Source organism: Ochotona princeps, chromosome 1, assembly GCF_030435755.1.
Source record: "Ochotona princeps isolate mOchPri1 chromosome 1, mOchPri1.hap1, whole genome shotgun sequence".
Lineage (NCBI taxonomy): Eukaryota > Metazoa > Chordata > Mammalia > Lagomorpha > Ochotonidae > Ochotona > Ochotona princeps.
Genome location: NC_080832.1, coordinates 113105145 through 113125071, shown reverse-complemented (window position 1 = coordinate 113125071; position 19927 = coordinate 113105145). Strand labels below are relative to the sequence as shown.

Sequence of the window (19927 nt, the reverse complement as noted above, 5' to 3'; positions counted from 1 at the left end):
GCTCCCCAAGGCCTGGCAGAGGCTCACCTCCACTCAGGAGTTCAGGAACCCATGCATGCCATCCTGTGTGCCAGCACCTCCAGGGCCTGAGAAGGGAAGCCTAGAGAGAGGGAGCATGCCAGGATATCAATCCACACTCACCCTCCTGCAGGGAAGGCTGGCAGGGAGAATGGGCGGGCACAGGGCACAGTACAGTGACCATGAATTTGACACAGATAAAGCAAAGAGCTCAAAGACTGGGGACCTGGAGAGGGGATGGGAGGCAGAAGAAAGGCAGGCCAAGCTGCATTCAGAGGGAGAGGAGTGGGAGGAGCCTCTCGGCAGGGGAGGGGCCACCAAGCTCCAGGGTGGGCTCCTGTCCTCTCCCTGCCTCCCGTAGCCTTGCAGTAACGTTGTTGGTTGAAAATCAGATGTTCTGAGATCTGTCTGAGAGAAGCAGAAACCTGCATCTGGACAGCTAACAGGTTCCTGTGCTCAAGGTAGACAACAGAGCCAGGGCTTCTACCGTCAGCCCTACCCCCATCCTGCACTCGCTGGGCAGTCGTCTACCTGAACAGATTGGACACACAAGGCATCCTGCAGGCTCAGAAGGAGGACACACCCCTAGCACTCCAGGAGGAGGGAGGTGGCCGATCAAGATCAGGGAAACATCTCTCCCAGGCCTCCCTGGTCTTGCCCAGCCCCTTCACTGTCCCAAAACACAAGGCCACGAAGCACAAGGCCATGCTCCTTGAATGCTGGAGGGTGGTAAATGGCCCCTGGGGTCGCAGCCCCAGTTTAGCCCATTTCCTCCCAGGTCTTCTTCACCATGCCCGTGAAGGGTGGATGGCAGATGGGGCTGGCAGACCCCACCCTGCCACCCTAACATCCACCAACATCTCGAGCCCCCAAGAACCAAAGGGTCCGATTTGCATGCTCAGTCCCTACCCCCATCCCTTATTGTGGGCTCAGTTGTCATAGCAACTGGCCCCAAAGACTCTTCTCTGCAGTCACCTCCCTTTGTGTACTACTCTGATGCTGGCTGCTTCCCCAGGCCCAGGAGCTCAGAGCACAGCCCCTCTTTTTCAGGATGAAGACTCTGAGCCAGCGGGCACAGCTAATCAGTCACACAGCCGTCCCAAGGACTCCAGTCTCCTGGGTCCTAATGGGACCCACATATGCACACTACACTTCATTTGCCTGGGAAGTTCAAGTGAAGAAACTGGGAACAGGGTCTCAGACAGAGCAGGGTGCTGCGAGAGGGCCTGCAGCCCAGCAAGTACCTCCAGGAAACTCATCCATCAGCAGCCGGTTGGCCCTTCCCCGCAGGGCCGATGCTGGGGTGGGGTGATGATGGTGAGTGGCCACCTGGTGCCCGGTGCAGTGGCAGGCTACGGAGCTTGTTCAGAAGCCATGTGGGGACGTCTGCTGGATTGAGCTGGCCTGGAAAAGTTCTAATACTCACGAGTCCTGGTGCTCTGATCTTCAACTTCCCTGCAGCCCCTGGCTGTGTTGGGGGCCAGCACACCACAGCCCAGTGGTCTGAAGTTTCACCCACAGAATTTAGGGAGGATATTTGGGAGCAGTGCCTCCCCAAACCGTGTGAGCTGCCATTCCACAAGTTCCCAGCAGGCTAGAGAGGTTGATTTCAGATGCTGGGACAGAATCATCCACCACTGCTGGCCAGAGCCAAAGGAAGGGTGGGAACATTTCTCCTTGGCTCCCACAGTCAGTCCTTTGCCACAAAGTTAGAACCAGAGCCCAGGGAGCAGATGCTGGGCGCCCTGCAGCAGCAGACCCCGGCCTGGCAGGGGAGGTTTATTTACTTTTCATGATGGAAATTTCCCAGGACTGCAGGAGGGGAACAGCGTGAAGAATTCCCACGTGGCAGCTGCTCTGGTTTCAGCTCTACCTTCCCTGTCCACTGGTTATGGTGAAGCAAACTGGGACAGTGAAGAGAAGTGGAGAGGCCCTCAGGGAGGGACCTAGGGGGCGGGGGAGGAGGAGCCGGCCAGGGGGAGGAGCAAACCCCCATTTCCTGGCCTTCCTCTTGCCCCTCCTCTCTTTGTGTTCTTTTCTCCTCCACTTCCCCCCACCCCACTTGCAATAAAAACATAATTACAGGGCTTTATATTAAAAAAAAGGCAAATTATGATGACATGCTTTAATTATCCACCAAGCAATGGCGGGCTGAATTACAGAGGCAGGGCCTCGGAGGTTACCTAAAAATAAAGCAAGAAGCCTCATTAGATGCTAATTGCTGCTTTTGCCAACTTGAAGTGAGATTTTGGCACCAAGTGCCAGTCAGTGCCAGGGGCTGGCAGTTGCAGGACAGGCCCAAGCCTTGGTGAGGCCCAGAGTGCCAGGGCCAAAGCTGTGAGATGGCCAGGGTGGCACAGGGCAGACAGGAGGACAAAGAGGCCTCCATGCCCAGGCAAGGCCTCAGTCTCCCCTGCAAGCTCAGTAGTGAATGGAGCCCCAAGCTGGGTGGCTCCTTGCCCAGGCAGCAGCCCAGGCATGGGCACTGACACTCCCTCTCCTGGCTCCCTCAGCCCCCAGGCGTGTGTTCAGCCCACAGTTTACTAGCGTGCAGCCCATCACTCTGGGCAGGGGAGCCTCGGAGTACCCTGTGGACAGGAAGCCCTGCTAGCCCTACTCTAACAGTCCCACCTGAGGCCAAGCCTCAGTACTGAGCACTGATCTAGCCCAGACCCAAACCTCCCCAACTGGCCCCTCTCAACACACTGAGTCCCCTCTTGCAAGTACCCTGCAGGAGCTCAAGTGCTAGGGAACAAAGGGACACTTCAAGCAGCCCCTACTTTAGAGGCCCCACCCCTGTGGCTCCACCCACCATTTAGGTCTTAGAGAGAGGTTGGGCCCAGATTTCAGTGACACCCACCTCTCCCACTGCTGTTACAGCACTGCCTGGGGGCAGGCCCTACCTGCCCACCTCAGACCCACAGAGCCCTGCCAGTCCCTGCCCTCAGGCCTAGCTTCTGCAAACTCAAGTCACCACCCAAGCGTTTCTACTCAGCCTTGCCCTGTCTAGACCAGCAGTCTCGGGCACTCACCAACTCTGATACACTGGCTCCCAGAGTCAGGGTCTGACCACCCCTGCCCCTCAGGGCCGCAAGCAAGCTGGAGCAGGTAAGCCCTGCCACCAACATGGTCCCCTCCCAGCCTGGGTAGTATTCCCCTTGGGATAAGGGGTGAAATCCCCCAGAACCTAGATGGGAATCCAATAGTGTTTGAGGCACTTGGACAAGGCCCAGGCTGAGCCCCCAAACCTGGGCTCCAGGCCAGGCACCCTCCTTAGCATTGGGCCACAGAACATCCATCAGCTGAAGAGCCAGCGGAGGGCACACCAGGGAGGGGCAACATGCCAGGTTGGGGGTTGGAGAATCTCCCAGGAGATTGTGGGATTGAGATCAGTGCACTTCTCTGCATTCCCTCACACTAATCTGGCAACTTCCCTGACTGGGCTGTAGCCGGAGGACTCACCATGGGTGGAGGACTTAGGGACCAGCTGCAACAGGACAACGAATGTGAAGTTCCTCCCCTGAACAAGGAGGTGCAGAGTATACACAGACCTGGGGGTGGGGGGGGCACCTACCTGACCACAGGTGAGGCCTCCCCTGCCCCAGGAGTCAGGGAGCTGACCAAGGGGATTCTAACTCTTGGCACTACGCCATGTTCAACCTTAGCACTATACACAGTTCACACCCAGCTTCTTGCTCAGGGTCCCCCAGATTCATCAGCTAGCTGTGTGCTTGGGGGGTGGGGGTTAGATGGAGACCTGGGGCAGGGCACGGGTGGGACAGGATGGGGAGGTACAGAGAGTGGGGGTTCCAGCTGTCGCACACCCGTGGCCTCATTGTGTCGCGGCTGGTGCTATAATTTACCCTGGCAGAGCCCAGCCCTAAGCTGCTCCCCACCCTCTACTTCCCAACCTGCCAAGGAGGCCAGCTGCACTGAGCGCAGAACACATGTTCACACACTTGCCGCAGCCTCTTGACGTGGGTGTGATATGGGCTCACACCCACTTGGGCCTAGGCAGACAGTGTCCCACAGACATTCCCTCACATGCACGTGGAGGTGCCAGGTATACACACACACATCACACCTGTGTCCTGGGGGACCACACACTGCTCACCACGGCCAACACATTATCTCAGCACTTGGCCCCAGAACCAAACAAGAGAAGAGGGACACGGTATAGTCAGGATGGACCCCAGGAGTGAGGCAGGGTGGGCTGCAAGGCAGGGAACAGGACATCTTCCTTAACTCAGGGACCATCAAGTGCAGATCTCTGGAATATTCTACAATGTCCTCCACCACTTACCTGCATACCTGGTGCCTCCCTGCCATCCCCACAAGAGCAGAAGATCCAAGCCAGGGGATCCCAGTCAAGGCAACAGCCTCTGGCAGCCAGCCAACCTCCATCTCCATCACCCCTTCCCACCCCTTCCCCACTCCCCACACCACACAGATACAGACTGGAAGTGTGGCCCTGTGGCCCTCAGTACTCATGGAGCCAGAGTGCAAAACCATGTGTTTATTTTTATTAGAAATGTTCTCGGTATAAAAACAATCATGCGCTACACATTGTCATCAGGAACCATCACCAAACACCCAGGCACTGAACTCCGTGTCGTCGGCGGGAGGGGCAGGCGGGCAGGCGGGCAGGACACATGGCCAACGGGCAAGGGCAGGCGGGCAGGCTGCGGGCCACAGGACACACACACACACACACAGGCCACCGGGAGGACGCAGCACTTTGCAACACACTCAAGATTGGGTTTTGTTTTGGCTTTTTTGTGTGTGTGTTGATTTTTTTTTTTCACTTTTGCAACAAGTAAGATTTGGTGAAGAGGGCAGGGTGAGGGAGGTAAAGGCTGGACGGAAATAAAGTCAGAGGATGGGAAAGAAAAAAAAAAGAAAACATGAGGGTAGGAACATAGGAGGAGACCCCAAGAGAGCAGCAGGAGGGCTGCAGAGCAGGGACCTGGGGGTAGGGGACAGAGAGGAGGAGGACCCAAGCAGGTAGACACACAGAGATCAAAAATGACACAGAGAGAAGAGAGAATGCGAAGACAGGGATGGAGCCCGACAGAGAGAGGAGGTCCCCAGTAGGGCACACGGATATGGAGGCAGAAGAAACCAGCATTATGGGGACCCCTCCACTCAAGCCCCTCCTGTTCAGAACCATGAGGGGCAATGATCCTAGGTGCCGGCTCCTGCAGTGGCCTGGAGCTGCCCAGCCCTTTGCCCTCCTCTTGCCGCCCACTCAGCTTGCCTGGGCTGCCCCGCAGTGACAGCCAGGGGTGGGGGTAGGGGTGTGTAGGCTCGGCTGTCCTCAGCACCAAGCCACGTCCGTGGGCACCCACGGGCAGGCGGGGACATCAGCTGGGCCCTTGGGGTGGCCCTGGTTGGGCACACTGTTCCCCAAGGGCTGCTGTCGCTCCTGCTGCTCGGCCCCAGTGGCCTCACTAGATTGCGTGGTTGCTGTAGGTGACGTAGGTCTGCTTGGTGGCCAGTGCTGGAAGGGGAGAGACCAGGGGTGGCCAGGAGTCAGGGACAGGCCTTTTTGGATCATCCTCCCCCACATCGCATTGTTCCGTACTCACACCTGCGTGGCCCTCCTCTCTCCCCTCCCCAATGTAGGCTTCCACCTTCCACACCCCCCACCCCCACACAAACACCTTGCCCAGCTGTCCTGGCCACTACCATGCCTTTGCCTGGGCATCCAGAGCGCCCATCCCCTTTGCCTCATCTCCTTTGGGCATTCACTCCCGGACCCTGTCCCTCAGGCAGGGCCCCCCATGGTGGTGGTCCAGCCTGCTCTTTATCTGTGGTCTCATTATACAACCTTCCAGCATTCCAGAAGCTTGGCCACATGCCGTGGGGAAGAGCACCCTGGGCTGGTGGTTGGTTAGGCGGGGGAACAAGCGCAGGGAATCGGTCAGGAACACCAAGAAGGGCCTTGGTCAGCCAGACCCAGAGGCACACACCACAGCTGGCCTGACCCTCTGGCCCAGGCCCAGGGGAAATCAAGTCTGTGAGCCCTGGGTCTCCTTTGTCCTTCCTGAAGTGCCCTTCCCATCTGCACCCACCACTCCTTACTCCACAGCTGGGAGCACCTGGTTTGTCTGGGCATTTCTCAGTTCCCGGCCACTGGTCCCCTCCCAGGTCGTGCCCAGGGCCAGGTCTCAGGTAACATCAGGTCCCGTGGGTGGTGTGAAGTGACGGGGCCTAGGAACCCTGCACTTGACAGATAAGGAACTGTGAAGGCCAGAGGGGCAGCTCTGAGTGGCCCCTGGTGTCTCCTGTCGCCACCAGCATGGAGGATCAGTAGGCCTGAGGTGTCAGGAGCAGTGTGGCAACCTCAGCTGAGGCCAGTGGGCTACTGCGAGATTGCAATCATCAATGGGAGAAAACCACACTGTCTGGCCTGCCCCCACTCCCTGTTCAGGGTCTTGTCAGCAGAGGGGGCATGGCCAGGATGCTCAGTGGGGGCATCTGGCCTGGAGAAGAGGGGAGTGGGGGGGCAGGGTCCTGGTCTACAGGTTGCGGCCCATGTGACCACCAAGGTGCAAGCGAAAAGTGCCAGCTTCCCTTGCAGCGAGGCAGGCCCTCACATGACCACACTCCTTTAGAGCACAACTTTTGTGACCTTTAATTAAAATGATGCCCCCACGCCTACAGATCATCATGTCTGAGCCGAGCCGCTCCTTTTGGGACCCCTCTGCTGTGGCAACATTAGGAGATGCCACCCATGGGCGTCCATCAGGTGTGGAGGAAGTGTACCTGCTGGGCACGGGGCATACAGAGAGGCTTGTTGTGGGGAGACCCCAAGATGAGAGTATAGCTGGGCTCACAGAACTTCCTCCCGGCCCACCCCTACCTGACCAGGGAAGCGGCCGTAGGCGGTATGGAGTGCCCTGTCCAGACAAGTCTACAGGCAAAGGAAGATCCATCAAGGTTTTGGTGCCACCTGGGTGGGCACTAGAGGAAGGGGGCATCTAGGAGAAGGGTAAGGAGGAAACCTCATGGGGTGCAGAAGCCCCCGCCTCTATCTCCAAAACACCCCATACCCCTGGGGTGTGAGTAGTCAGCAAAGGTTGGGAAAGGGGCTGGCAGGGTCTGGGTGTCCTTAGGGAAAGGAGGCGGGGTACCACAGGATGGTAGGGTACATGCTGGCAGAGCCCAGGAAGAAGATTCTAGAGCTCTGAAGCCCATTGAGGGAGGCCCCACGCTCCCTCCAGTACCCCGTCCCTCTGTGGGACTGCAGTTTCCCTGCCTTGGAGCACAAGGGAGAGGCCTGTGGGTCTGGACCACTGTCTCCTGGGAAGATCCCTACAATGTCTAACACCTCCGATCTCCACAGACCTACAGGCAGTGAAAAAGAGCAGGCAACAGCTCAGCTGCCTGCAGGCCTGGCTGGTGAGAACTGGCTCCCCAGGGCGCCACCACCCCCTGGCTGAGACGATAAAATTGAGTTTCTAAACCTGTGAACCTCTGCAGCAGCTCTGGCTCAGCACTGGCAAGGATTTCTCAGTGACCGTAGGAAGCCGCGGGGTTGCTGGCAGTGGCCTCGGGCTCCAAGGGTAGGTGAGACTGGCAAACCTCAAGCCAGGGACCCCAAGCCCTGCCCTGTGGCAGGACCTCAGTCTCCCTGCCTGAGAAATGGGGGTGGAGGTGATGAGTCTGACCAGGGCCAGTAGGGAGGCTCGCAGGAAGAGCTCTGGTCAGCTCCAGGGGTCGAAAGGCCTGCCCTGCCTCAGCCCCTGCCTCAGCCCCTGCCCAGTGGCTCTTCCCATTCAAGGGAGTCTCCCACAGCCCCTATTCCCTCCTGCACAACCAGCCCCCAAAGGGCTCCCAGCAAAAGAAGGCTGCACACAGCTAGGTGGCAGCAACTAGACCTGCCATAGGCCAGGCCAGGCCAGCTTCAGAGGACAGGTGCCCAGGGTGTGGCCAGAGGGCCATTTCCCCATCCCCTGCTTCCGAGAGGCCCTCCCAGCCAGCTCTCAGTCCCGGCTGGCTGGGCAGGGACACGCAGGCTGACAGCCCTCATTTGTCGCTTGCTGTCTGTGCACCGAATCTGCTGGCAATCAGCCCCCTAAATTATTTATTCCGTTGTTTATTTAAAGATACGTGGCCTGCCAGTGACAGAGTGAAAAATGTCCCTATTCCCAGGAGTGACACCTCCCACTCCTCCCAAGCACAATCCCTGGAGTCTGCTGTCCCCAGATTCATCACCCGTACCTCCATGGCCCCTGCTGTCACTGGGCTGAGATGCGGAGCAAGAGAAACAGGGGCTGCGGTCTCTGGCCATCACTCCCATGGCACGCCCACCCCCTCTTCCTTGGCCTGGGCCTTGACCTTGGCCTTAGGGAACGCCTGGCCCTCCACCATTCCTTCTGGGCATGGCCTGTGGGGTCAGGTGTGAGTGCTGGAAGGCACTGGGGCCCACCAGCTCTCAGCAGAGTCAGGCAGTGCCCATGTGGCAGGGCTGCCCCCAGCCAGCAGACGGTGGGACCCCAAAGGGCACCAACCAGCCCTGTTTATAACAAAGGTACCAGCTGAAGGCTTCCTTGGGGATTTGGGACACCGAGGCAGAGAGGGCAGTCTGGGAGGACCCTGCCCCCATGTCATCTCGGGAGGGCCAGGAATGGGGGTGGGAAGAACTGGTGATCTGGAAAGAGAGAAGCTGAATTCTCAGAGGCAAGGGTTGGGAGGGCAACCGGAGGCATAGGGTGTCCATCAGAGGATGAGGACACAGAGCCAGGGAGCCATAGCAAGACCCTGTGCTGGGACCGGCCAGCCAGCACCTGCTGTGTGAGCTCAGGAGGCCTTCTCACCCTCTCTGGGCCTTAGCTGGAGCTAAGGAAAATATTCTAGGACTATAGGGATGGGGATTACACCCTGGAGCTGGGCTCTGGGCCTTCCCTACCTCACACCCCAGAGGAGGGGTCTGAAGTTCTGAGGAGAGGAGCTGCTCTCCTCCCTCCTTCCACCAGCAGAGTTCCCATGACTCTCAGAGGGGGAGGGAGCAGCAGGTATGGTCCCTTAAAGCACGTGGGCTCTGAGGCCCACCCCACACACTGGAACATCCCAACGCTCCTCGTAGGCAGCAGGCAGCAGCAGCGATGACCAGGCCAGGGCGGCCCTGCCACACGCTGTCTCAGTAACTGAGTTGAGTCTCTGGCCTCCAACACCGAGGTCCCTGCCTCCTTTCCCAGCGCCTCTTGGCCAAAGCAGGACCCTCTGTGGCTGATGTCTCCTGACACCCTCCCGGGGACACTACTGCCTGTACTGTGGCCTTTGGCGGCCCCTCTGCCCACCCCATACCTTCACTCACCTGTCCCAGACTGGCCCATGTCTTGCTGGGCCCTGCTAGGGGCCTGCCAGACAAAGCCAAGCTGGGTGTTACGGGGGCTCTGGTACCAGGGCCACCCTCCCAGGTAATCAAGGGGCTGGAAACAGGGCCTTCCCATGGAACCCCTTTTTCCCGGAGGGGCTGAGAGGTCCGAGATGTAGATCCCAGGACCAAGAGGCCCCAGGTCTCCCACATCCTGTGTGGGCCACACCTGCAGCCTCCGGGGCTCCCCAACAGAGCTAGGGGTGTAATGCGGCTCAGGTGGGCACCTCCGCCTGCTCCAAAGGGGAAGGGGAGTCCAGGTGGGCCTTGAGGGGAAGTAGGGGAGCTCAGCACTCACCTGGGGCCTCCAGGTTCTCGCACAGCTCGGAGGTGGCCTCACCGTTGGGCCGGAAGCTGCCCTTCTGCGTGAACTTGTTGGACATGGTGGCAGCAGTGACAACGGCCTTGAGGCTGCGTTTGCGCTTGGGCACATTCTGCTCCGGGTGGAAGAGGATGATGTAGACCTTGGGCAGGTAGAGCATCCCCAGGGACACGGAGGCGCTCAGACTCACCGAGACCGTCAGCGTCGTGGTCTGGATGTACAGCTGGGGGCGGGGCCAGGGAGGCAGCAGTCAGTCTGGCTCTGCCCACCCATGGGGCAGGGATGGGACCCTGTGCAGTGCCCACCAGGAGACAAAGACCTGTAGGGACCCTCCACCTGCTGCATTCTGCTGACTTCATGGTTTGAAGCTGGGACTTAAGACCAGGATTCCTGGGTCCAGCTGTGAGAACCTGGACAAGTGGCCCCCTTGGGCTCCAGTTTCCCCATATACACCACAGGCATGACAGTTGTAGGGTTGCGCTGAGCGCCATGTGGTTTAGCACACAGGGCAGATACGCCTGGCATCTGTTAAGTGCCATTTCAGTGGGGGAAGCAGCTGCCAGGGGCAGCCCCCAGCAGAGGTTGGAGGCTGAGGGGGGAACATGTTGGTGCCACAGCCCCTGGGGACTAGGCTGCCACCTCCTCCCTCAGACCATCATTTTCCCCCACGTGCCACCCCCTTGCAGAGAGGACCCTCAGTACAGGGATCCACGGGTACCCAGCATGGTTGGGCGGTGGCAGCACACTTAGAGCTCATTTCATGCTCACTCGCCAGCACTAACGGTGACAGATGTTTAGCAAAATGAAAGCCCATTAATCTGGGTGTCAGATAATCCATCCTTCCAGGCTGGGAAGGGCCAGGCAATTCCCACCCCCGGGATTTCCCTCCCACGGTCTCCTTCCCTCCAGTCCTCCCAGCCTCAGCCGCCCTTGCCCCTGCCAGCAAAGAAGGTGCCGTGGAAGACCCAGGCCGTGCCACCCAGGTGTGGGCATGGGGAGCAGGAAACACTGTGTCTTCAAGTCTGATGGTCTAAGTCCTGAGACCCCTCCCCTGGGCTGTGGCTGATGTGCCACCTTCTCCAAGAAGCCATCCTTGATCCCCAGTTTTCTCCCATCATCACCATTGCCATGACACCTGCATTCTGGCACTACCCACAGTGCAGGACACAGTCTGGATTTGCTTCCTTATCCAGTGGCCCCTGAGGGTAGGGGCCGGGTCTTCCCTTCTCATATTCCAACCCCTTCTCTTCCCTTCTCCATCAATGTCTCAGGATACTGGGATGCAAGGTCTTCATTTTGTCATTCCTCCCTGGGCTTCATCTCCTTTGGAAGAGAGCCCCCCACCCCAGTGTGACCACAGGCTGAGCCAGCATCCTGGGTCAGCATCCTGTGCCACTGTGGAGGGGCCTGAGACTGGGAAGGGATGCATGCCTGGTTAATGCACCTGCTGCTGCCATCTGAAATTCTGAGGCACTCCTGAGCCAGGAGCCCTTGGCTTTCACAGGGCACCACTCTGACAAGGATGTCGTCAGCCCTGAGGGTGGCACGGGCATAGCTGTTGGTGGCACGCACAGGGAGCCTTTGTGCTAACAAGATGCAAAAGTGGGAACCACAGGCCCACTCTGAGCCAGCTCTCCCTGCCCAGCACACAGTCTGAGGGCTCCTTGAAGCACTCAACCCCCCAGATCCCACCACCAGGCCTTTTACACAGCCAGTCGGGCCACCCACCCTCACCCACCAGAGAAGGGGGTTGCAGAGCTGGCCCAGATGGGTAGCACAGGGCAGAGTAGCAGCTGTGAATGTGGCTGACCAGCTTGACCTGATACCAGACCCACTGGATGTGGTCTCTGTGTCTCCGCCGGGCCTCCCTGGTGGGCTGAGACCCACAGAGCCTGTGGGAACTGCACAGATGAGCTTCCTCCCAGCCCCCACCCAAGCCTGGCTGAGCTCTAACCCCAGATGGTGGAAAAGCCTGCTCAGGAAGGCTCAGGGCAAGGCCTAATGGCTGCAGTGTTAAGCCCAGGAAATCCGGCTAATGCTGGGAAATCCATCCGCCTGCTCACCGGAGCGGCACAGACGGCTTCACTCTGCACTAGCACCTGCTCCCTGGGTGATGGGCCCAGCTGCGCATGTGCCACGGCAGATGCTCACACACACCCATGTGTCCCTGTGCATCAGCATTCTCAGCCATGCTTGAGGTCACACGCACACCCGTGTAGGTATACATCCACACACAGCTACACACAGCTAATGGCACACACCTATCCACTGCTATGGAATTAAAAGTATGAATTTCAGAGCCGGCACAGTGGTGTAGCAGGGTAATTCTCTGCCTGCAGTTTTAGCATTCTGCACGGACATCAGTTCATTTCCTGGTTGCCTCACTTCCAGTCCAGCTCCCTGCTAATAGCTTGCGAAAGCAGCAGAGGACACCCCAAGTCTTTGGGTCCCTGCACCCATGTGGGAGACCCGGAAGAAGCTGGTACCTCTTGGCTTAGGATTGGCTCAGCTCTGGTCACTGTGATCATTTGGGGAATGAACTAGTGGGTGGAAGATTCTCTCTAGTCTTTTCCCCTTTCTGCATAATTCTGACTTGTAAGTGACGTAAATAATTTTTTTTCAAAAAAGATAGACGTTTATTTTGATGCCATTTTTTTTCTTTCGGGGGAGGAGGAGGGGTAGAGCCAGCAACAAGGTGCAGCAGCTCAAACCACCACTGGTGGTGTTGGCATCTCAAACTGGAGCACTTCTCCACTTCCCGTCCAGCTCCCTGCCATGGCCTGGTAAAAGCAGCAGACGATGGAGCAAGTCCCTCCCAGCCAACAGATGGAAGATCTTCATCCTCTCTCTTTTTCTCCCTTTCCCCCTCCCCTGCTGCTCTGCCTTTAAACACACAAATGTTTGTTTTTCATAATGTGTGGAAAAACAATCATGTTAAAAAAAACTATGCACAGATTTCAAAAACAGTTTTACATTGAAATGAATTCATACTTTTAATTCTATTGGTCCATGAGCTTTTCTAGGTATCCTCACAGGCAGAAAACTACACTCATGTTCTAGATGCGCCCCGGCTCCTGACAGTAGCACAAACACCCCTCTCCTGCCCATGCAGTGACCAGTCCTGCAGTCTGCACTGGTTGCTCAAAGCCCTGACCTGGCTCGGTCATGGGCAATCCCCTGCTGAAGCCTGATGGCTGCTACCTACAGGTTCACCACCTGTGGATACCACCCACCGCCCCACCCCGCAACCCCCTTCAGAGGCCCAGCGGCAGGAGGGATAGGTCTGTCCCATGTCACACAGCCCTGGACGGAGCTGGTGCAGGCTGCTGTGCTGTGTGGCTGTCATGCAGATCCCTCTGAAGAGTCATCTCTGGTCAGATCTGTGCAGTGGCACCTCAGGGGAGGGACAGGGCAGGGACAGGTGTGCTGGCTGGTCCACGTGGAGACAGAGGTGGGGAAGGCACTTATCTGCAGGATCCATTCCCCCTGGGATCTGCCCTCAACCAGAGGCTGGGCTCAGGGGTGCAGGGTGGGGGTCACTGCCACAGGGCATCAGGCCAATCCCAAGGCCTGCTTCTTGGAGATCCCAGCCCCCAGGGCCGCCACTGAAAAGTGCTCTACACACCTCCCTGGCTGTGGCCCATGGATTCAGAGTGCAGCACACAGCAGCTTCCCCAGAGGAGCTACAGGAACAGACATGGGGCTGCTGGGGAGGGTCCAGGTATCCACAGCTGTGGGACCAGTGCGGGCCGGAGGCAGGGGGCTCCTGGAGTAGAGAAGGTATACCACCAACCAGCTGTTTGATTTCAGGGACGTCACTTCATCTCTCTGTGACTGTTTAAGTGGAGATGGCAGCGGCCCCTGGCTGCAGTATCTAGCACACAACAGGCTCCCACCTCCTGGGGCTCACTCCCTGGCTCACTGTGCTGAATGCCCCACAGGCTGCTGGGGACAGGCTACAGCAGCGAGCTCTCATTCTTTGCTGTGACAGCTGTGCTGGGCCATGTGCAGGGCCCCCCAGCTCAGCATGCCTCCTTCCTCCACACTCCACCTCTCAGGTTACCCCTCCTTTCTTCCTCATCCCTAGGACCCCAAACCACAGGGGTTTCCTGGCCTCTCTTCCAAGTCTCCTACCACGTGCATTCCATCAGAGCCACCAGCAGTGCCTCTAAACACACTCGGCCTTGCAGTTTCAGCCACATTCCCTGGCCTTGCGGTTTCCCTGCTCTCACCTCAGCCTCCTCAGGGCTCACCAAGCACCCAGGGCTCCTGTTTAACCCACACGAGGTCAGGCTTCCTCTGCTCTCTGCCTCCTTCCCCACCGCTGAAAGCCAGCACCCAGGCCACCCCCCAACTGGGTCCCATGCCATCTGGCTCTCTGTGACTCGTGCCCAGCACCTGCTGGCTTCCTCAGCCCCATCTTCCTCACAGCAGGTGAACTCCTTCCTCTCCTCTCCCCCCAGGTGTCCACTGCAACACTCCAAGGGCCTGACTAGGTGCCAGGGTCTCAGCCCCAAGCAACAGACGAAAGCTAAGGCGAGGGAGGCCAGTGGCTTGGCCTGATTCCAGAGTTAGACAAAGAGCTGTCACTGGGATTTGGAGTCCCAATGCCACCACAATGCCTCTGACTGTAGGCCACTTCTGCTGCAGTGCCAGGGTTGGGCATGAGCAAGGTGCCCAGATCCACAGGCCAGACCACTCGGGTGCAGAAGTGGCTGAGAACAGAAGGCTCTCGGCTAATTGAACTCGAGGTTCCTGGCTGCATGAGGCAAAGGAGACAGGGAGCAAGAGCTGTACCTGATTCATACCTTGGGGACCCATGGAGCTCTGCGAAGGGTACATGAAGGAGGATGGAGAAGATAATGGACCACATGGGAGACAGGGCTGAGTAAGGAGAGGAGGGGACAAGGAGAACCCAGAAGGAATGGGGGAGGGGGGTGCGGGGGGTGCATCTTCCCAGGCCAACAAGAGAGAGGAAAGTAGGGAGAAGGGGCAAGGACAGCAGCAAGCAGGAGGGAAAGGGGGACCATTGGGAGGGGGGACCCAGGAGAGGGAGAGAGAGGGAAACAAGATGTGGGGAGGGGACGTGAAGAGGAAGGAGGAAAGGAAGGGGGAGAGTGAAATCCCAGGACCCAGGGGAAACCCGCAACCCCAGAGAGAAGGTGGAGCAGTTAAAACCTCACGGAACCACCCTGGGCACGCTGGCACCGTCCTGCCCCTGGCTCCCCCGCTCACCTTGTCTGCCGACTGTGAGGTGCCGAAGAAAATGGGAATGAAGGCCAGCCACACGATGCAGGTGGTATACATGGTGAAGCCAATGGGCTTGGCCTCGTTGAAGGTCTCGGGCACGCCTCGGGTCTTGATGGCGTACACGGTGCATGTGACCATGAGCAGCATGCTGTAGCCCAGCAGGCAGATGAGCGACAGGTCCGAGATGTCGCACTTGAGCACGCCCCGGGCAAAGCGGGGATCAAGTGTCCGCTGGTCCTGGAAGTCCACCACTGAGTGCGAGGGGTCCACCACAAACCACACACAGATGCCCAGCAGCTGCAGGGAGATGAGGCTGAAGGTGATGGCCAGCTGTGAGGCAGGGCTGATGAAACGTGGGGCGCTGACCGACCGCTTGCCCTGCTCGAAGATGCGGTAAATGCGGTTGGTCTTGGTGAGTAGGGCCGCATAACTGATGCTCATACCCAGGCCAAGGAAGACCCGGCGCAGCGAGCAGGTCCCCAGGTCTGGCTCAGCAATCATGAGGAAGGTGGTGGCATAGCACAGGAAGATGCCCGCCAGCAGCACATAGCTCAGCTCGCGGCCTGATGCCTTGACGATGGGCGTGTCATTGTAGCGCACGAAGGTGATCACCACGAAGAGTGTGGCAGCAATGCCCACCACGGCCAGGAAGAGCGGCAACACGGCCCAGGGCGAGTCCCACTCGAGCTTGATGATGGGAATTGGCCGGCAGCCTGTGCGGTTCTCAGTGGGTCGCATGTCATAGGGACACGTCTTACAGGTGTAGCGGTCTACCTGGTACTGGTACCCCGTGCAGGGCTCACAGTGCCAGCAGCAGGGCATGCCCTTCACGGTCTTCTTCCGCTCGCCTGGCTGGCAGGGCAGGCTGCAGATGGAGCGCGGCACTTGCCGCCCGCTCCCTGGCCAGTGCATCCGCTCTATCTGGCAATGACAGTATGGTGGTACAGGCCTCAGGACACAGCACCAACCAGGGCTTGCACCAACCTCCCAGGCTGGGGTGCCCCTCATCCCCAGGCAGCTGCCTGAAAGAGCAGACCCCACTAGGGCTCACCAAACCCCATAGCTGGAACTCAACAAGCCCCCATGATTCCATGGGAGCAGGACATTAGTGGCCCAGGAGGACTCTGATGGAATATAGAGCTCTCCAAGTTCATGAAGATATAGAACCCAGAAAGCACCCAGAGGGGGCCAACTCCCAGCCCCACAGGCCTCTGCTACTCAATGCAGCAACATCGCCCAGCAAATGCCACTTCTGGCCTCACCCCAGACCTCGACTGTGGAATATGTGTTTCAACAAGCTGCCTCCCTAGGGTGATCTGAGCGAGATTCACTGTCCTACAGCTCAGCCATGGCGCTTCTGCCATGCGGCCGGGGAGCTGTGTGCAGCAGCGAGAATGAACTAAAGCTTAATCAGTGGACGCTTAACGTGTGCCCAGGGGTTGGCGTTTCCTTACACCCTGCTCTAAATCAACGCTACTCACGGCTACAAGGCCCTCAAGACCATGAGGGCCATGAGCGAAGGGGTCATGGGAGGACTGTCATGGCCTACTGAATCAGTTAGGAGATTCCAGAAAGTAAGCAAGAGGCCCCAAAGCGTTGCCGGCTGTGGGCAACGGGAGCCCTATGGCACTCAGGAGCCACATTCACAGCAGCTGTTCTCAATGAAGGGCGACTTCATTCTTCCAGAGCAGCAGCCCTAGCCAGATGGGCAGCGGGTGCCAAGCACCACTCCTGTAGCAGACGCCACCCACTGGCCAGGGAGGGGGTGGCTGCGGCGGCAATTCAGAGCTGGCGGAAAGGGAAAGCTGGTGGAGGAGGAGGAGGACCCAGAGATGGTCTTAGGACAAAGTGGGAAGGGGGAAAAAAGCCTCCAACAAGGCTGTCCTGTGGCTCTAACCATTACCCTAAAAGCCAAGGGCAGAGCCAAAGCTGGGGCTGCTTCTTACAGGAAGCACATGGCCCGAGGTACCTGCTCCTAGAACTGTGAGCGCCTCAGAGGACTTGGGCTGAGGGTGGATGTGTGGAAAATTCTGGGGTTGAAAGCTGGAGTCCCAGCTGCTGTGAGCTCTGGATGCTCTTCACCCTGACCTCCCTGACTCTGTGCATCTCAGAACGGCAGCTCCATGGGGAGGGGCTGTGTTGCTCACACCCTCCCTCCCCCAGCACACAGGACTGGCCCGGAGCACAGGTCCAGGAAACCTCTGTGGAGGCTGGAGGACTGGCCGTGCCCAGATAGCCAGAGGGTCTCAGGCTCCAGAGGGAAAACAACAGGGGTTCAGCGTCAACTGCTGTGGCTACCGGTGAATTCTGGTCATGGGCCCCATGCACTCCCTCCGCACCAAAACCAGACAACCCCTGTCCAGTGTCCCTGCCTGCCGTGTTCCTCTCCTGCCACTTGGTGAGCCAAGAAGCCCCATGACAGGCACAAGCTCAGTCTCACCACACTGCATGGCTTAAGGAAAGACCTTCTATGCCACAGGGGGCTCGCTGTCCTGTCGATCTCCTATCCCAGATGCTGATCAGGGTTAAACAGGGTCAGAACAGAGAAAGCTCTGACACGCTTGGGGCCCTTTGCTAGAAGAGGTGATGGCAGGAAGCATCTCCCCCAGGACTCCGAAGGCAGGCCCGAGGTCTCCTGAGCTTGCCTCAGCCCTTGTACCCCTTCAAGTGTCCAGGGACAAGTCTACAGGTACATCTTTGGAGGATGCACGGCTGACACTATGAGACTGACGGCAAGAAAGGAAGCCTCACCAGGACGACCACAGCTCATAGCTTATGGCTCCTGCCCCCCACCAATGCCACAAGGCATGTGGCTCCCCCTGGGCCCCAATACTTCATCCTCTGTCTCCAGGAGCCTCTGCCCACCACCTGCCTTCAGTATACCCACCATGCCTTTGAGCCAGTGCCCTCTGGTGTGAATTCATCTGTCCCAAACCCTGCCTGCTCCACACCCAGCAGGAAACGGGCAGGCCCCCAGACAGGAGAGTGGGAAGCAGCTGGAATGGGCAGAGCCCCACTGCCCTGCTCTTATACTGCAGTCTGAGGGACCCTGGGAAGGAAGTGCCACTGTGGTGGCAGCAGCAACCCTAAAAGTGCCATCTCCCCCTTGGTCCCTGGCCCAGGGGTTGGGTACCAGCAACTGTCTCTACCGCTCAGGGACCTCCCCTGCCCTTCCCGCTTACTCGGAGGTGCAAGTGGTCTGTCCAGGAGCCGATGACCTTGTACTCGGCCGAGCCATTGCGCAGCTGGTACTGGTAGATGTCATAGCGTCCAGGAGCATCACCATTCTCATTGAAGGTCACTGGGTTCCCTGCGATGCCTGTTGGGGTAGGCGGGGGTCTCAGCCTCTACCAAGAGGCAGGGAAGGTTATAAGCTCAGGGTCAACTTCAGGGAGGCCCCTGCCCACTATCAGCACATTCCGGGAAATTTTGCTCCCCTCTCTCCAACCCCCTCAGAGCCCCAGGATGCCCTCCCCTGGTGCACAACACCCAGGGTCGGGCAGCGTCTGGCACCATGACCCCACCTGAGAAGTTGACGTTTCGGATGTACTTAAGCAGCTGGGTGCCGTCCACAGGGTCCATGCGTGGGCAGAGCCCCACGCGGCCAGGACACAGGTCACGGTGCATGGCGTGCAGCGCATGGCCCATGGCGTACACAGCATCGATCACAAACTGTACCTTCCCCTCCTGCTCATATGCCGAGTCCTGCCCGATGCGCTCTCGGTCTGGAACCAAAGGATGGGGTGCACTGAAGCCAGAGCCTGCCTGGGGGCCCAGTGACCCCCAGCCAGGACTGAACCACTAAAGACACCTAGGGGAACCGCACTTGTGCCACTAATGGCTGTGTTCCTCTCCCGCCCCTGCCACGGAAACACTGGTCACCCTCCAAGAGTAGCAGCCTGGTGTGTATGTGGAGGGGGAGAACTCTCTTGTGGCTGTGGCACCTGTTGCCCTCCCCCAGCCAGCCTTGAGAGCAGTGCCCCCTCTCACAGCTGGGAAGTAGCCAGGATAGGCCGGGTGTACCAGGGACCATGGTGATATCTCCAACACAGCTCACCCATCAGTGGCCACTCCAGTCACAGGATGCTGCCCAAAGCCTTGGATGCTAAGTCCAGAGGGGCTGAGAGACTGGCTTCAGATGCCCCCTGGCTGTTTCCAGACACCTGGACAGCAGCCACAATCATCCCCCCTACCCCGTGACAACCCTCCTGGCAGCAAACGTTGAGCTCAGCCGCACTGCCCACTCACGGCACAGGCAGCCCTGGCCATCAGGCCTCCCCAGGCCCACCAGCCTCTCTGCTCTGGAGCCCTGTGCCAACCCCTTGGCCGTCAGAGAAAAGCGGCTTATAATCCATCCTCAAAGATAAAGCAGGACAGATCGCTGTGAGGCCCAGGCACGAAAGCACAGAAAACACTTAGCACAGGGGGCGGCCAGTCCGGGTCCATTACTCCCACGGTTCCGAGCTGGCAGCAGCGGTCCTCTGGCCAGGAAAAGGGTTCAGGAGGACGGGGAAGGATTTCCTGCCTTGTCCCATCCCACCCCCCTCATAAAAACAATATCATACAGTGAATAAGAGCTGCTTGCTTCCACCGAGCACCTGCCAGGTGCCAGACGTTGTGTTAAGCTCCTTGATAAAGCTTTGCTTCTCACAGAAATGCTATGAAATTACCCCCATGGCATAGAAAAGCTAAGATACGTGCCAGGCCTGCATGCAGCAGATCTAAAGCCCAGTATTTGGGCTCAAAGTCTGTGCCCCACACCAGTCCAAGAAGGCAAGGACAGGAGGGGGCAGGAATGGGAGGAGCAGGAGGATGGGCTGGGGGCAGGAAGGGGGAACCAAGCATCCCCTCCAAAGTCCACTGCAGGGCACGCTGTTCTTGTACTGCAACTGCCTTCCTCAAGGCCAGAACAAAGAAATGGACCCCTGAAAGGCCCACACCCAGCCTGGGCCTCC

General features: G+C 58.6%; 1 protein-coding gene across 3 annotated transcripts in view; it reads right to left on the bottom strand.

Annotated features, from left to right (window-relative positions):
* Positions 1 to 4514: 4514 nt before the first annotated feature.
* The window catches only part of GRM4 (glutamate metabotropic receptor 4), a 90740-nt gene continuing 75327 nt past the window's right edge, over positions 4515 to 19927 (bottom strand). For 2 of the 3 annotated variants that reach the window (XM_058664369.1, XM_004590278.4), the window contains exons 7-11: positions 18497 to 18697; positions 18155 to 18291; positions 14958 to 15893; positions 9699 to 9945; positions 4515 to 5518 (exon numbers count right to left, since the gene is read on the bottom strand). In XM_058664369.1, coding sequence (XP_058520352.1) covers positions 5469 to 5518; positions 9699 to 9945; positions 14958 to 15893; positions 18155 to 18291; positions 18497 to 18697 — 1571 coding nt within the window. In that variant the 3' untranslated portion in view covers positions 4515 to 5468. The remainder of the gene's footprint in view (positions 5519 to 9698; positions 9946 to 14957; positions 15894 to 18154; positions 18292 to 18496; positions 18698 to 19927) is intronic. The other variant, XM_058664378.1, reaches the window with a different exon arrangement.